General features: G+C 39.8%; 2 protein-coding genes across 4 annotated transcripts; both read left to right on the top strand.

The window, feature by feature from the left end:
* Positions 1–2: 2 nt before the first annotated feature.
* LOC106156104 (uncharacterized) lies at positions 3–7,418 on the top strand. 3 transcript variants are annotated; one of them, XM_086995639.1, is made up of 11 exons: positions 3–143; positions 1,418–2,095; positions 2,574–3,229; positions 3,800–3,915; positions 4,211–4,389; positions 4,786–4,860; positions 5,145–5,246; positions 5,589–5,720; positions 5,959–6,019; positions 6,381–6,505; positions 6,833–7,418. In XM_086995639.1, the coding sequence occupies exons 2-11, from the start codon at positions 1,442–1,444 to the stop codon at positions 6,926–6,928; spliced, it is 2,196 nt and encodes a 731-aa protein (XP_086851765.1). In that variant the 5' UTR covers positions 3–143; positions 1,418–1,441; the 3' UTR covers positions 6,929–7,418. The 3 variants fall into 3 exon arrangements, with proteins under 3 accessions (XP_086851765.1, XP_086851766.1, XP_086851767.1); XM_086995640.1 differs by lacking the exon at positions 3–143 and adding an exon at positions 166–485; XM_086995641.1 differs by lacking the exon at positions 3–143 and adding an exon at positions 1,166–1,190.
* A 6,100-nt stretch (positions 7,419–13,518) lies between these two features.
* LOC147759812 (uncharacterized) lies at positions 13,519–16,893 on the top strand. The gene has a single exon (XM_086995567.1). The coding sequence runs from the start codon at positions 13,519–13,521 to the stop codon at positions 16,891–16,893; it is 3,375 nt and encodes a 1,124-aa protein (XP_086851693.1).
* The last annotated feature ends 582 nt before the right edge of the window (positions 16,894–17,475 follow it).

Here is a 17,475-nt window from a genome sequence, read left to right as displayed (position 1 = left end):
ACCCACATCACAGGTAAACTGCACGACCTACTTTTGGTCTATTTTAGGCCACGACACCGCTGTTGCGGCGGAGGTCAATAAACACTGCACACCACGTTGAAGTTCAGATTATTATGACGGCGTAGAAATACACAGTAATTGAGGTAAGGTATCTCAGTGTTATCGTGGTGTCGTGTACCCTGAGGCCATCTTGTCGGTCAGAGTTCGTACACATATGGTTGCAAGCAAAGCTCGAGGACAAACGGAACAAACTGCTTCCAAACTCGGAATACTGCCGACATGCTTCGTTTGTGCAATGTTTGTCCTTGCAATCCACGGCTTGTGCTGTCTGTATCATATAGAAACATGTGAATAGTAAATTGTGACCCGCCTAACAGGTCTAATGCACACTTTAGTATTTGTTACTCTCTGCGTACGCATTGAAGTTATATGTAACTTATAAGTGTAAGCAAGGTGAATGTCATAAGAGCGCCAGACGTACAAAGGTACAGCATAAAGTGCATCAAGCGACTAGTCGGATAAAGCCTAGGTCCCAACCGAACGTACGGGCTGCTACGTGTGGTCTACGGCCAAAACAATGGGGAGTTCGTGCGTGAGGGGCACGTCCATCGTGCGACTTTTGGAGGACGCAAACAGCACGTAGAAACTTTTTAACATGATCAACAGCCGCTACGTGCGATCTAGCTACGTCCTAGCCAGACGCAAGGAACCTAAAAACCGTGCGTCCAAAACGTAGTTGGGACCTAGGCTTAACATGACGTGTGCAACTCGTTACCGTACCAACAAAACCTGACGCAGTCAAAAGGCCTCTTTCCGTTCTCATCAACTTGAACATCTGGTTTATAGGCCTGCTATTAGCGCTGCCTAACCCCCCTCCTCCCCCAAGACTGTCCTATTTTATCTACGGCTCTCCAGATAATCTTCTCTTCGTGGACGCTGGGGACGGAGTGAGGGATCATTTCCGGGGGGGGGGGGGGGGGGGGGGGGGGGGGGACCTGCAGACTACTCTGCCCCCGCCACTCCCACAACCTCTTTCAAAAGAGGTGTTATTGCTGGCTGAGAGAGAGAGAGAGAGAGAGAGGCGGGGGGGGGGGGGGGGTAGTAGGCTTTAACAGGTAGGCCTATAAACCAGAGAGAGATAATAAGAGAGAGAGAGTTAGTTAGTTAGTAAACGGGTATAAACCAGTGAGGTAGGTACTTAATAATAACAACTGATTTTTTAATAAATAATTTTTTCTTCAGTCAGCAGCTAATATTCATGAGTAAAATTACCTCCAATATTTTGATGTCTAGGTCTCAGAGCATCTTCATCAGGAATGTAACTCTCCAGGTTATATTAGCTGTCATAATTTGCTGTCGATTGAAGAAAAATTACTTCGTTTGTTCAACCTAACACAACTGATTTTTGGCTTTATAGGGCTGGGGAAATAATTCAACAGACATGAATATTGCCCAAAACGCAACGCGGTGGGCCTTGCTGCGCCGCCTGGTGAACTGCCGTGAAAACGCGTCTCTGTTCTTCAGTGCGAGAACCCAAAGCAACAGAGCCATCCGCACTGAGTATATCCAGCCCCTGGTACGCAGTGTCTACTTTCCAAGTTTACAGGCAATCAAATCTGGGCAAATACCGGAGATCAACCCGGATATCGTCGTCCTAGACATGGAGGACACGGTCCCAATGGCCGAGAAGGACAGCGCGCGACCTTTGTTTCTGAAAATCATCGAGTCCTGGCACCGCCCGCAACCGCTTTTCGTTCGACTAAACTGCGCAGACGACTATCTGTTAATGTTGAAGGATGCCAACACACTGTCGCATAGCAACGTTGCTGGATTTGTTCTCCCTAAAGTTCAGCGCGGGAGCGCTTTCGAGGAGTACGAAGTTGTGGTCCGGGAGCAGGAATCAAGATTAAAACTTCCGCTCGGCACTTTTCGGTATATTCCGATGATAGAAACTGCCGAGGGATATGCCAATGCTTTCTCAATAGCCAGTGGAGGTTTCGGCAGGAATTTTGCTGTTGCTATTGGTAACAATGACATATCATTTGACACCCAATCAGAGCCTCTCAGTTCTCTGATACAGACCTTGCGGAATCAGGTGAGGCAGCTTTTTGATGAAATACCTAAATTAGGCTGGCCATAGCATATTTCAGTTGGATTTTAGCATGTTAATATTGATTTTTGCTAATGAAATTAATAAATTAGTAAGTGTTATTTATTAAATTTTTGAAAATTTATTTACACTTCATTATTTTTGTCCTTTCTTTAACTTCACAAAATGTGTTTCGTTTCGTTAACCTGTACTTGTTTTTTGAAACATTGAAATTAATTTTTCGATAAATAATATTTGTTCTCTTTCAGCCCCAATTGACCCCCACCACAAAAAAAAAAAAAAAAAAAAAAAAAAACAAACAAAAAAAAAAACAAAAACAAAAACAAAAAACAAAAAACATTTTTCTTTGCCACGTAAGCGTGTGTTTAATTTAAAGACTCTTAATACTCTAATACACGTGTTTGATATCTATTCAGTATGAATGTAATGTCTGACTAAACATTTTCAATATTTTCACACGCAGGTAACTTTTGCCGCCAAATCTGGAAACATCCCAGTTTTATGGGGCGTTCATTTAAACGAAGACGATTATGGGACCTTCGAGCGCATTTGCCTGGAAGCGAAGGCTTCTGGATGTGACGGCGGAATCGCTCTGTCGCCTGCGCATGTCACAATTTTGAACCGGGTATTCTCGACATCGCCGAGTGAAGCCGAAGATGCCCGAATGAGAGTCGATTTCAAAAAATCGAATCCAGGGGTGTCCTATCACAGATACCCGCAGTCCACAAGGACAATTTTGGCGCTGCCTCTTGTTAAAAAGGCGGAGAATATTTTAGAAAGGATTGAGAAGGAAAGGTTATATGACGCTGAAAAGAAGAAGGGCATTCCTAACGACCGATATGATTTTGAAACACCCGCCTCGGTCACGATTCTGTCTCGTGTTCCCGAAATTTTCCCAGGAGGAGAACCAAAATTCAGCACGTGGGAAAAAGAGCAGACGATTGTAGCTCCCTTTGAATTAACCATAGACGGCGCAATGATGACACTTTGGGACAGTTCCTTTTATCAAAACAGCCTTCTTTGCAGCAGTGACGAGTTTTCTAAAAGCTGCGGTTTGGCAGCGAGGCAATTACCACTGGGACTTTTAGGCATGGTAGCTATTGGGATGTCAGTCAGCACGTAAGTGTCTATCGTTGTATTATTATTATTAGCCCTTATAAGATTTTAAATTTCTAAATTTTTAATGCGGCGCACTTGTCAGATCAATTGGTGTTTATTTGTAAAGTGAAGATATGGCGTATTATGAAGCGTGCGTGTTTGCATGCAAAGCACGGGTTTGATGTACTCACGTCTTTAATATTCGTGATGTACTAGTACAGAGTGAGTAGCAACTAGTACAGAGTGGGCACCATGCCTACTGGTCCAGTTTATTCTGTGTAAAACCATATGACTCACAGCCATACATTATTATACATTATCAGCAATTCTTGTTGTGAATGATTATACACATACAGTCATTGATTCCCATTCCTATAATATATATTTTAAATATATTTACACAAAAAGGTCAAATGTTCAGAGCCTTTTAAGTTTATATGGTTTATTTTGTACTTGTACTTTATAAGGTTTATTTTGTACTGTATTCATGCTAAACATTTGAAAATGAAAATGTACTGTATTGTTTTACATTTTATGGTTATTGGTTACATCGCACACATCGTTAATTCAAGAACTAAAGTATCGTTTTAGTTTCACAGAGCACTGCCGTTACCATCTTGGCTTCAAGAATCTGCGACAGTTACATCCGATGTCACCAGGTGTCACTGTGAGAGCTGTCATGTCAGTCCTTGATGTGAGACGCGCAGGTAAAAGTGGAACATTGCTTGTAGGATGTGACAGAATTCAATACGGCATGGCAGCTAGATATTCTATTTCTATACTATTGGAGCGCTTATACTCCGTATTTCAATATAACTGTTTTATGGTGTTTTGATAACGCCTACTGAAATGTGTTACAAGAGGAATCTGGAATATTTTAAGGTAGTGTCAAAATAGCAGTGTAATACAATTAATCTCAACTTCACTTCATATTTATTTACAATTTGCTCAATCACCGAACTCGTATTTCTTGGAGTTTATTTTTTGTTGTTGTTGTTGTAGGTAATGAAGGGAAATACGACGTAGTGACGTCACGGCATGAGCTCACAGATACGGGCGGCATTTCGTTACTGAGTGTTGACAAAATATCCATGTTTCCACAAGGCATGTTTCCAAAAATACAACCAAGTACAGAAACGAAATCGGAGACATCCGCCGTCAAAGTCATTAGTAAACTGAAGGTAAGACGCCGTGAACGAGATCAAACGAGATCAAGATTGTAGACAAAACTGTATTTAGTACTCATAAAGTATAATCTAATCCTGTTCTCCACCTTAGGTTGACTTGGTTTTGACTTAGTTGTTGCGCAAAAATCCTCGCCGGACACAGAAAAGAATTATGCACAGTATGTTACTGGTGAATAGCCAGAGAAATATCTTGTGAAAAAAACTCCTCTGAGGCCCTATTTAACGGCATTAACTCGTAGCATTAATATACCGTGCATAGTGCAACATTTGTCCTTTTAACAGGTTCTTATACCATGTACCTTAGGGGTATCTGAGATATAAGCTATTAATTGTTGGCAGGATACATACGTTTTTTCACGGTATCATATGTAGTGTTAATTCTCTTACCAGAGAACTGTGGTAGATGGCGCCAAAGACCGCTCAAAATGCCCGTTTCACGAAGCAGCTGCTGTCGAGGTTGGAAAGGTAACGACAGCCCTCGACTTTTGTAGTCCTTCATATAGTGATAGTTTCCTGATAAAATAATATAGTGTTTGTGAGGTGATAAAACATTTAGTTTTTGCTATGATTTTCAAATTGAAAATATATATCTTTGAAATAACGATATCTTTAGTGTGTCAAAGTGAGTCCGATTAGCGTCATGGACCTTCATTTTGCAGTCTATAAAATCTTAGATCTGCTAAAATTTATTTCTTTCCTGATTACTTCAAATGATGTTTTATTTTATAATATCATTTTTTCTCCATAAGGTGTACGCTCATCGCCTTGTCAAAGTGTTGACAGACGCCGAGTCACGTGGTCTCTCCCATTTGATGTGGTTGACCAATCCGCACCACTTTAACATAATGAGGGTAAGTTAGTTAAAACGCCATAGTTTCCATATTAACTGAGCTGGGGATTATTTATATGCATAATTTGCTTTTTTATGTATATGCTCCAAAAAAACGTCCCTAGGAACCGTGTAAACACTGGATTGGCACAATAATGGTAAAACGTGTGCTTACTAGTACTTTCATGATATTGATATTGATATCAAAAGCATTAATATCATGTCGTTGTCCTCTGATTATGGATTAAAATGTTAGACGTAGAGCTAATGACCATATAGACTGACACATTTGCCTCTACATTTGAATAAAATATGTGATCACGTGTATCCTACTTTTTATTTGCATATTTTTTTTCAATTCAAGTTTTCTCATGCCGAAATAGTGGTACCAGGCCCATTCGTTATGGCTGCTACCATTGCCAACACTGGTCTAGACTATGGCTACGTCATGTACGAGGAAATTACGTCATGTACCAATCCAAACCGTGTTAATGTGGTAAGTGAAATCTCGTTTTGTAATCTGGATTTCAAACGCCAAAAATGGCCTGACACGGTTTTGTGAAATCCATTGCCTGTACCAGTTTAGGTAATGATAACATCAGCATTTGTGTTCAAAATTTAAGAGAAGATATAAAGTAAAACTAAGCAACTTTTTAGTGTTACTAAATTAATATCGCTGACCAATGTTTTAAATCCTTTATTTAATATGTAATCTATTTTCTGTTTTGTTCTAGGGGGACATGATCAGCTCTCTCTCATGCGCCACAGAGGTCAAGGCCGTGGACGATAACCCAGGTAGCAATGACATTAAAAAAAACGCGGAATAACATATCAACGGAAAGTAAATGAAGAATGAAAAGGTGTTTTTAAATATAATCAGATTATTATGAAGAAAATATAGGTTGTAATTGGTAATTAAGATTCCAATAGCACATATGTGGCTACAGTTTCTTATTTGAGATATCTGCAAACTATTTGGAGGAACCTCAGTGCCACGAAACTTGAAGTTAAAATGAAAACTTTTTTGTTAGCATCAGTTATCACTTGAAACAAATTGTCATCCCAATCATTTCCAAATGATGAATATTAATCACGACTGAACCTTAGGGACCAGTGCAAACCCTAACATAATTGTGTTGTCTTTTTTATTTATCAGATTTAGAAGAATTGACGATGCGCCTCTATGGGCTTATTAATGTTGACACTGAAGATTTACTGCATGTCAACGTGCCAGGTGATATTTTAGCAAAAGAAGACTTAAAGGCATCAGAAATGGAAGAGGTATTCAGGTTATCAATTAATTGCGTAGGAGTATTGTGTAATGCCATTTAAGGTGTAATTTTTCGTATTAAAAAAAGCAGATGGAGTTTGCAATTGATAACCATTGCATGGCTTTAAAAGACTTTGTTGTAATTGAAAAAAAAAAAAAAAGAAAAGAAAAAATGCTGACGTTTTTGCGCTATCGCATTAAATTCGTATAAAAGTGTCCTCGGCAAGATAAGCTCCCCACCCAAATTATACATGCAATTTCAGAAAATCACCTTATTTGTAAATAAAACCTTGATTCAGTTTCATTTAAACACTACCAAAACTTAATTCTATTTTTAGATTCTACGAGTCCACTGCCCTGCGCTCTTCCACAAAGTGGCGTGCATTATGACGAGGAAGATGATTCGGTTTTCTCCAAGTTCTGAGATCTCGTAGATTGTCACATATTTCAGCTGATAATTGTGGCAGCACTATTGAGACATATTGTCAATCACTTACTCATAAAAAAAACAATGTTATTCCTTTACTGCCTTCATAGGTAATGGCAATCATTTATTTTATTGAAAAATTTCAGTACAAGAATGTACACAACCTAAGAATGGTAAATTCACACTCTCTCTCTCACACACGAATATACATTTATAATCTCATGAACTATAGGTATAATAATAATAATAATAATAATAATAATAAAGATCGATACCACAATGTATTCAACCAAACATACAATAGATTATTAACAATAAAAAAGTGCAATATATTATGTTGCTGAAACAGATGAATACTAATTAAATTCAAACATTTCTGACCAATTTTCCCATTTTTTTTCAAAGTTTGTTAAATTTAGCTTTTTTAATGCATTGAATCTTTCTCTTATAAATTGATCCTTTATGTAATTTTTGAGTGAATAAAGACGCGTACATTCTTTCTTTTTGAAACTTTTGTAAATATAAAATTTCGTAGAAAGAATAACAAAATTAATTGGGCTGTTTGGGTTTGTCGATAGCCGAAAGGGATGCATTTTTCATTAAAGGTAATGTTTTTATTCGTTCTGTTAAAGATGTAACTTTCAGTTCTTCCCAAATTTTCTTACTATACGCGCAGTGGAAGAGAGCATGCGAAATTTCTTCCCTGGCACAAAGAGAGCAGACGTCATCGTTCTCAAGCTCTATAGTTTTTAAATATGATTTAATAGGCAGGAGCCTATGTATTATGCGGCATTGGAACCACTGCAGTTTGGTGTCCTTTGTTGTTTCGAAACAGTTCTTATAGACATCTTTCCAATGTACATCAAAATTTGACTGCGTTCCATTTTTTTTCTCGTTTGTCATCCGTGTAGCTGGCTTGTAGAGAGTTTGACAAGCCTTTACTATGTTTGATAAGAAGCGCTATTGCATGAGGCATAAATGGGTGAGAGGCGATCTCAAGAACATCGTTTTGTGTTTAAGTCATAACCCTGTGTTTTATAGAATTTTGTATACCTTTGTTGAAATTCTGTTATTTTCAAGAAAAATCGCCGGTAATGGCAATCATTGTTTGGAGAATACTTTCTGGATTTGGTGCTATGACATTAGACTAACTTTTAAAAAAAGGTTGAAACGTGGAATATAGAGTGCACACAAGGGTCTTTTTCAGACAATATGAAAGGAAAAGAAAATATGTTCAATACTGCACCGGATTTTCAGAAGTAGGCCTATGCCTTACATCCTGGTGACCGTAAAACTGAAAAAAAAAAAAAAATACATCTAAAAGGTATCATAATTTGTGAAAATAAACTCTCAAAAGTGTGACCCTCCTTTCAGAGTCCGGCGGGGCGGACCCTATGTTTTAAAACTGAGTGTCCGGCAGGCACTCAGCTTTAAAACGTTGGGTCCACGGATATTAAGTTTTAAATCTGAAAGTCGGGGGGACTTCCTATATTAAAACATGCAGTCCGCAGACTTTCAGATTTAAAATGAACAGTCCGCTTTGAATCGCAGGGTCCCCCTTACTGTTGCACTTTAGGCAAAAGAAAATCGAGTTTAATTCGTACCAATAAGGCAATATTCCTTATTTTTTGCAATATGTATGCTTTATACATTTCATTGAAGTAATAGTTCTATTGATGCAATATAATTGTAACTAATTATCAATAAAAATATATAATTTATTGAATTAAAAAAAAGACAAGAATACAGAAAACCTGTTTTAACTGGGTGTTTATTGTTTACAATCTTCTTTGTTGTACAAAATACTCAATTATGTAATTCTTTAATATTTTAAAACTGGTTTCAGCCTCGCCTTCAGCTCTGAAATACAGAAATATCAACGTGCTGTAAATGCTAACCAAATTGATCATGAAAACGCAATGACAATAAATATAAAGTTGATGTTTCAATAGCTAACATTGTTTTTATAGAATAGATAAAAGGTGACATTTACATTTTATAATTTTTTAAAAGAAAAATCACCTATTTTCTCTGTGCTGCTTTAGCTGACCAGCACCCACAGCCAAGGGAAAAAGTTTAAAAGACTTTTTCCCTTGTAAATTTTCCAGAATATACGTGCCGTTTGGCTTCTTCGCCACTATTTTGTATGGCCCCATGTACCTTGGGGCAGCTTTGCCTCCCTTTCTATCTTCCCTTGTAAGGTTTTTCTTTAACACTTTAATTCAAATCTGAAAGTCCTTCGTGAAAGATATGAAAAATGGTATGTATTATCGATGGTTAAAACTAATCTACAGACTTGACATTTAATATGGAATATGTCATTTTCAAAGGTATACCTTGGTAAAAATGCGTTCTTTTTTCAAAAAACTAAGATCTCCTATAAGATATCAGACTGGAGAAGTGTCTAGTCAGGTGTGTCGCTACCAATTAACTGACTACTATGTCTGTTGCACTGCTACATTGTGTGATATGCAGTAATTTAATTGGGAAGTGCTCCTTTGGGCTGGTCAAAGCTTGGGTTTGGCGAAGCATGGTTCTACCAAAAAATTATTCATATGTCGGCAACTGCTGCATCTAAGAATTTGCAATTTTGCATGCAAGCGGTCGGTTTTGCAGTGGGTAAAATGAGTTAAGCAGTGTTATACAAAATTGTAAATCTGTGCCAGAATGGAGCGAAAAAGACAGACATTGCCAGACGGACTATTGTGTCACACGGAATGGTCCGCACAGTTTTAAAGGGTTATGCCAAAACTGATGTACCTACACAGAGGCCACGCCCAATGTATCAGAATCTTACCACCAGGGTGCAGGACGCACTGTCCTTCTGGAAATGCTGCTGCAACTAAACAAATGCCACCTAGTCCGTTTAGAATGAGGGGCAAATTGTCAGCAAAACGCGTTTTTCAAGGCATTTAACGAACACCATACTGGTTTCAGTAGGTTAGGATACAAGACGACCTCTGAGTAAGCCACTGTAAACAGCAAAACAGCGTCGTCTGTTTCTCTAATGAATTGGGGGCCATGACCGTTTCTGGGTATAACACTGAAACTGCGTGGCTTTCTTTATTGAGGTCAGATTTCACCCGTACTGCCCAACTGGTCAAAACAGAGTATATAAACATCCTGAAGAGGCCTTCGACGAAGCGTGAGCTGCTTCTAAAGTGACTAGGGTCATTGACAGCACCAGTATTTGGAGTAGATACCACATTGGTGCCAAAGCACCAATGGTAGTCATCGAAGAAAACCTGAACCAGATCAAATAAAGGAATAATCTGGGGACCAATGTGGTATCATTTGATACTGGGCACCTTAGGAACAGTTTAAGGTTGCACGGTGAGATTGCCGGTTCACACAGAGCACTTTTAATAGCAGATAACTTACAGAACCAAGGGAATTAGCAGATACCTTGGTCATCAAAATCGCCATTTTTGAACCACATAGACAATAGACAATGGGTGGGTCATTACTCGTCGAATCAACGGCCTACATGTCCTACAACAAAACTGAACCAAATTGAAGAAGTTTTGACTGTTGCCTGAAAGTTAATTCCAGATCGTCATGAGTTCATGGAGGTATGAAACCACTTCAGTGGCACATTTGCTCTTAAAAGGTTTTGCCGAAGCATGTTTTGTATATAGCACAACACTGAACAGAAGTATTTGTTTGCATTGTACGATTCCTCCATTGCCACAAGGTTAATTCCAATCTGTAATAGATATTTGATAATAACATAAATATAAAGTAATATCTGTGTTTAAGGAAAAAGGCATTGCTGGTGTGTTAAATTTTGGCCTGTCATATACCTTGTAAAATAATTGATGGATAACCATTTCATAATCTTTTTAAGCGTATTTTTCTATATTTTTTATGTGTAATTATTAAAAAGGGGTAACTACCTGGCTCCATGGCTTACAAATAGACACTGGTACTGGGTGGAGATGAGGTGTGGTATTCTTAGCTTTTGGATTTTGCATTTGACATCTATGGCACCTAGCTATGTATTTTTTTACATCATCTGACATGCGATGTCAAAAGAAATGTTGCTGCATTTTGAGGAGAGTCTTTTTGACTCCATGTGACCACCTACATTAAAACATTAAAAGAGACATGAAAGAAAATGCAAAATACTAAAAGCATATAATGCCAACCAAATAATTTTAAAATATGAGAAGTCTGCACATAAGTTGCGCCCTTACTTTCGTCATGTAATTGCTTTATTATTGTGTGCTTCTCCTCAGAATTTTTCACAACTTTCCGCCACTTTCCGTTAGTGACCGTGGTTCCTCATTCTTCAACATTCTTGATTTTCTGTTCAGTTCTGTACAATAGGATTCCGTTTTTTAGCTAGAAAAAAGGGAAATGGAGAAATACACTATGCGTGCTCCATGAAGCAGAGACGAAAAAGTTGATACGAAATGAAAAAAATGCCTGTGCTATCATGCAGTTACAGTGTCTTAATATACACCAAATGAACACTTTTGTACAATGCTTCTTGCATAATGTAAGTATATGACAACCCGCAAATGAACAGTCTGAAACAGTGTTAAATACGCAGCTAGTATTTTGTTTACCTTGTAATGATTTTTAGCGGTGCGTCTCAAACATCTTTTAGCGTTCAACGTTGCGCCAGCTTGGTACTTCCCCTCCATAAATACAACATTGGTCAAAAAGGTTGTCCCACCCCCATTCCCATGTACTTTTATTTACAAATGACCACCTCACAGCTGTAAATTAATAGAAATAGTGCTTTTTATTACAGATACCGTGTCTAACATGATTAATGGTTTAAAAAAAATACAAAATAGTGGTGAAAATATACATATTTTATACCATTTAGTAAAATTTATAAATCCACTGTTTCACTGTGTTACGGGTCAGAGTACCCAATGCCAGCAAAAATCAATGACAAAAGATTTAAAGAAGTTTTAATATTTTATTAAAACTAAATAAACTAATGACAATAACAATAAGCTATTCTTAATACACAAATAGACCTATCTGAAAGCATGAAGTGTCCTGTGTGACAGTCCGATGTGAATCCGTCGGCTGGAGATTGAATGGAGATAAATCGGCTCAAAGTTCAGTGAAAGTGTCCGATGAAATCCCACAGTAATTACGATGCAAGTTCCAGTAGAAAATATGAGTGTCGGTTCAGTGGTAAATAGGTTCCAAATAAAAATATTCTCCTTCAAAAGTCCCAAAACAAAACTCAGTCTCCTATCCGTTCATACTCCAGCGTCTGTCTCAACTAACGCTCTCGAGATACTCATGCTCTCGCGATATGGTGACGTCATAAGCTGACCTACTTATACACAACACACTGTGGCTTCTACAGATGGAAGAAATGTCTATAAAATTGAAAAGACGCCATCAAATGTCACCAAATTCACAGACAATTAGCATTAGGGTGTGCTCGTTGTAACTGCCCGCGACATTTTATTTTATTTTATTTATTTATTTATTTCTCATTATTCATTCGAAGTACATTTTCCGTTCTTTCTCTGTTTACTCTTTCTCTTTCTCTCTCTCTCTCTCTCTCTCTCTCTCTCTCTACTAATTATAACGTTACAGGCCACAGCACTTACCTAACCGCACCGTCACATGCCTGTACCACACCCTGCACTGAACAGTTTTCATTCCACAACGTATATAAGGCCTCCTCTCTATTTCTTTTTGCTCACTTCACTTTCTTACACAGAACGATACGTGTACTCTAACGACACCATTTTAGCACACCCAGTCGGAGGAAAAGGTAATTATTTCAACGATAACGTAAACTTCTCTGGCTTTGGGTATTTCAACGTTTCTATCTATCCTTTTATAACGATATTAGCACACTTGGTCGGGGGTAAGGTAAATTATTTCAACGCTAAAGTAACGTAAACTTCTCCGGCTTTGGGTCTTTGCAACGTTTCCGTCTATCCTTTCTCTTACACTTTCGTATGTACTTCGTGTAAATTTGTTATCAATTTTTAGGTTATTTTGTATTTAAGTTTGTTTTCAGTATTTTTCGCTACAATTTTTGTTCTGTTATTTATTTTGTTTTATTTTATTTTCTTTCAGTTTTACGTTTGAATTCAATAAAATTCAACCAGTTAGAGACTTCCTTTATTTGACTGAGTGCAGCTACAGTAAAACTTATCTCCGGTGGAGTCTCTCTTCCCGTGGGGACCAACGGTGCAGCCTCTCTTCCCGTGGGGACCAACGGTGCAGCCTCTCTTCCCGTGAGGACCAACGGTGCAGTCTCTCCTCCCGTGGGGGTCAACGGTGCAGTCTCTCCTCCCGTGGGGGCCAACGGTGCAGTCTCTCCTCCCGTGGGGGCCAACGGTGCAGTCTCTCCTCCCGTGGGGGCCAACGGTGCAGTCTCTCCTCCCGTGGGGGCCAACGGTGCAGTCTCTCCTCCCGTGGGGGCCAACGGTGCAGTCTCTCCTCCCGTGGGGGCCAACGGTGCAGTCTCTCCTCCCGTGAGGGCCAACGGTGCAATCTCCATCCCCATAGCTATTCAACGGACAATTGGTGTTCATGGACAAACCCGAAAGTGACAGTGAGACAGAGGAAAGTGTAAGGACTCAACGAAAACAGAAAGTGACAAAAAGAATGGCAGAATATTTAGAAGCAAGAAAACGTGAAAGAGAGCATATGACCAGTGCCAAACGCTCTACCGGTGATTCTGCTACAACCGAGAGTCGAGATCAGGCGGAGCCTTGCGATGGTGGGAGTCATGTTGACACTTCACAGAATACCAGCGCCGCTACACCTGCGTCGTCGCTACAGGATATGAACACTCTAGTTAAAGCTCTGACCGATTCCATGAACCTTAACAGATTGCCGATACCAGAACCCAGCGTTTTTACTGGAGATCCACTACAGTACTTAGAATGGAAGACATCCTTTCAGATGCTCATAGAACGAAAAGGTATACCCCCTGAAGAAAGGATCTTCTACTTAAAGAGGTATGTGGGATATCCAGCACGTAAAGCACTTGAAGGGTTTTTCTACAGCAACAGCCCCTCTGCGTTTCACAGCGCATGGAAAATTCTGGATGAGCGTTACGGACATCCCTTCCTAGTACAGAAAGCCTTCCGAGACAAACTAGACACGTGGCCTAAGATCCCAACCAACGACCCTGTAGCTCTGAGGGACTTCGGTGATTTTCTACAAGCCTGCCATGATGCAATTCCACACGTGCCTAATCTGCGCATTTTAAACGATTGTACAGAAAACCAGAAGCTCATCGCCAAACTACCAGAGTGGGTGACAGTGAGGTGGAACCGTGAAGTGACGCAGTGTATTGACATTACAGGTGAATACCCTCCCTTTCAGATGTTTGTGGAGTTTGTGACCAAGGAAGCCAGAATTGCCTGTAACCCGATTTCGTCGATACACGCCCTCAACGCTACGAAGACTGCTGCTGCTGCTCACAAGGTCAAAGGTAATGCCAACGTTCTTACCACTACCTCCAGTCCTCCTGTGTATGTTTGCAGTTACTGTCAGAAAGGACATTTCATTTCACAGTGTGAAAATTTTCGATCTCTGACACTTGATCACAAACGCACTTTTATTCGTGAGAACAATCTATGTTACGGGTGTTTACGTCACGGCCATCACAACAACACTTGTAAAAGGAAACTAAGATGCGAAAAATGCCAGGGAAGACATCCCACGTGTTTACATGATGACAACTTTAGGTTAGCTCGCCCACAACCTACAACAGAGTACCAGGTAGCAAATTCTCTTCAGATTGACCAAGGTAAAGATGACAGCACCTCCATGATAGTTCCGGTGTGGGTTTCCAGTAGGGAAAATCCGTCAAAGGAAATCCTGACGTATGCTCTCTTGGACACACAGAGCGACACTTCCTTTATTCTACAAGAGACGGCTACAGCATTGCAGATTACCGGACAGCCCGCACGTTTATCGTTGTCAACAATGACCGCCTCAAACACAGTTATTAACAGTTCCCGGATTTCCAGTTTACAAGTAAGAGCCTTCAACTCATCTGAAATTGTACCCATCAATGCCTGTTTCACCAGAGATTTCATACCAGCAAATCGATCTCACATTGCAGTGACGGAAACAGTTAGTAAGTGGCCACATTTACAGCAACTTAGTGCCGAGTTACCACCCCTACAGTCATGTGAGGTAGGACTTTTGATCGGGTACAACTGTCCGATGGCTCTAGCTCCCAGAAAGGTCTTAATTGGAAAAGAAAATCAGCCTTTTGCAGTCAGGACTCTGCTTGGTTGGAGCGTGGTGGGATACTCTACTCCTCCAAGTGCCAATGTCAACGTTGTCATTGCTCATCGTACAGCCGTCAAAGAACTACCTCAGTGTTCTTCAAAAGAAGTCATCAGAGTAACAGAAAAGGACTTCGCTTATGACAAAGGCAGCGTTGCTGAAATCTCCAAATCACCACGGTTGACTGGACCCTCCTTTCCTTGGCAACGGCAGGTGAAACTGGAACGTGTCACTACAGAACTACAGTTGAGGGATCCAGAGGTGAGAGCCTTTTCATTGTGTACTGCAGTTACGTCTACAATGCCAAATATCCTTGACCTCTTTACGAGATTCTCTTGTTCGTGGAAAACCGTGTCTGAGATGGGGAGGATCCAACGAATTGCAAATGGTGTAAATGGAACACAGCCTCTGACAATTGAAGAAAGAAGAAAGGCAGAAAAATCTCTTGTTATGCTTACCCAACGCGATGCATTTCCAGACGCATTCAGTGCCCTCGATGCAGCTACCACGTTACTTAAGACGCATCAGCTTCACCCCCAAGATCTGGTTCTTGAAGATGGTCTTCTTCGAGACGGCGGCCGATTACGGAAAGCAGGTTTTCCAACGCCATTAAAACGTCCATCCATCCTACCAAAGAATCATCATGTTACGCGACTGATTCTTGATTATACTCACACGGACTCCCAACACCAGGGCAGAGGTATGACTCTCAACAAGCTTCGTTCCCTTGGTTTTTGGATTGTAGGTGGCAGCAAAGTCGTCGCAAAATTCATTAGTCAGTGTGTTACATGCAGAAAATTGAGAAGGCCGACCGAGTCCCAGAAAATGGCAGATTTACCCAAGGATCGCGTAGAACCAATGCCACCCTTCACCTACTGCGGTATAGACTGTTTTGGACCTTTTCTCGTTAAACAGGGACGCAAAGAAATGAAAAGGTATGGACTTTTGATAACTTTTATGTGTTCACGTGCAATCCACATCGAGTTGTTAGATGACATGTCAACTGATTCTTTCATCAACACTTTACGGTGTTTCATTGCGATTCGTGGTGCTGTTAGACAGATCCGTTCAGACCAAGGTTCCAACTTCATTGGTGCGATTAACGAATTTCAACATCGAGTGGACAGCAACAAGATAGCAACGTTTCTAACCAAAAGAGGAGTGTGGGAGAGGCAAATAAGAACTGTGAGGGAAATTCTTAATTCCGTGCTTCAATTGTGCCCAGGTAGAATGGACGATTCATCTCTCAGGACCGTTTTCTACGAGGTCATGTCGATCGTCAATAGCAGACCATTAACAGTGAGTGAAATCAATGATCCGAAAACTCTCGAACCGCTCACTCCAAATCACATTTTGACCGCCAAGGCTGATATACCGTTTCCTCCTCCAGGTAATTTCGTCAGGGAAGATCTCTTTCTACGAAAGCGCTGGAGACGCGTCCAATATTTGCTAGAACAGTTTTGGTCTAGGTGGAAAAAGGAATACATCAGTCAAATATCTCTGCGACAGAAGTGGCATGAACCTCGTCGTAATATGCAGAAAGGAGATGTTGTTTTGATCAAAGATATAGAACTTCCTCGAAACCAGTGGCCTCTGGCTCGAGTGGTGGAAGCCAATGCAGACGATGACGGACTTGTGAGAAGAGTTAAAGTCAGAACGGGTTGTTCTGGAACTTTGCGATCTTCCATTCTTGAGCGAAATGTACAAAAACTGGTATTATTGGTTGAAAATTAAAGTGTTTACATGTGTACATACATTATAGTGACATTACTACAATGACTTTATTGCAGTGACAGTGATATATTTCTGATGATAATGGACACTATTGGAACGAGTCTACATATTTGCTTAAAATGATTATATATCATTGAAAGACTGGATTCATTAAGTTTATTTGTATAACGTACATTGCTTCAATAAGGGAAAGCCAGCAGTAACCGTTTAATGGTTCATTTACATTTAATTTACTGTTTTTCTAATTGCTAGCATTCAGTGGTAATTGCGTATTCATAACGTAGCAGTTAGATTTCTTTATTTACTTAAAATCATTTTGATTTTGGTGGGAGTGTAACTGCCCGCGACATTTTATTTTATTTTATTTATTTATTTATTTCTCATTATTCATTCGAAGTACATTTTCCGTTCTTTCTCTGTTTACTCTTTCTCTTTCTCTCTCTCTCTCTCTCTCTCTCTACTAATTATAACGTTACAGGCCACAGCACTTACCTAACCGCACCGTCACATGCCTGTACCACACCCTGCACTGAACAGTTTTCATTCCACAACGTATATAAGGCCTCCTCTCTATTTCTTTTT

This window comes from Lingula anatina, chromosome 9, assembly GCF_051362555.1.
Source record: "Lingula anatina isolate TDL-2025a chromosome 9, LinAna3.0, whole genome shotgun sequence".
In the NCBI taxonomy this organism is placed as follows: Eukaryota; Metazoa; Brachiopoda; class Lingulata; order Lingulida; family Lingulidae; genus Lingula; species Lingula anatina.
Note: the sequence above shows the minus strand (reverse complement) of the source record. Positions and strands in the feature narration are given on the sequence as shown.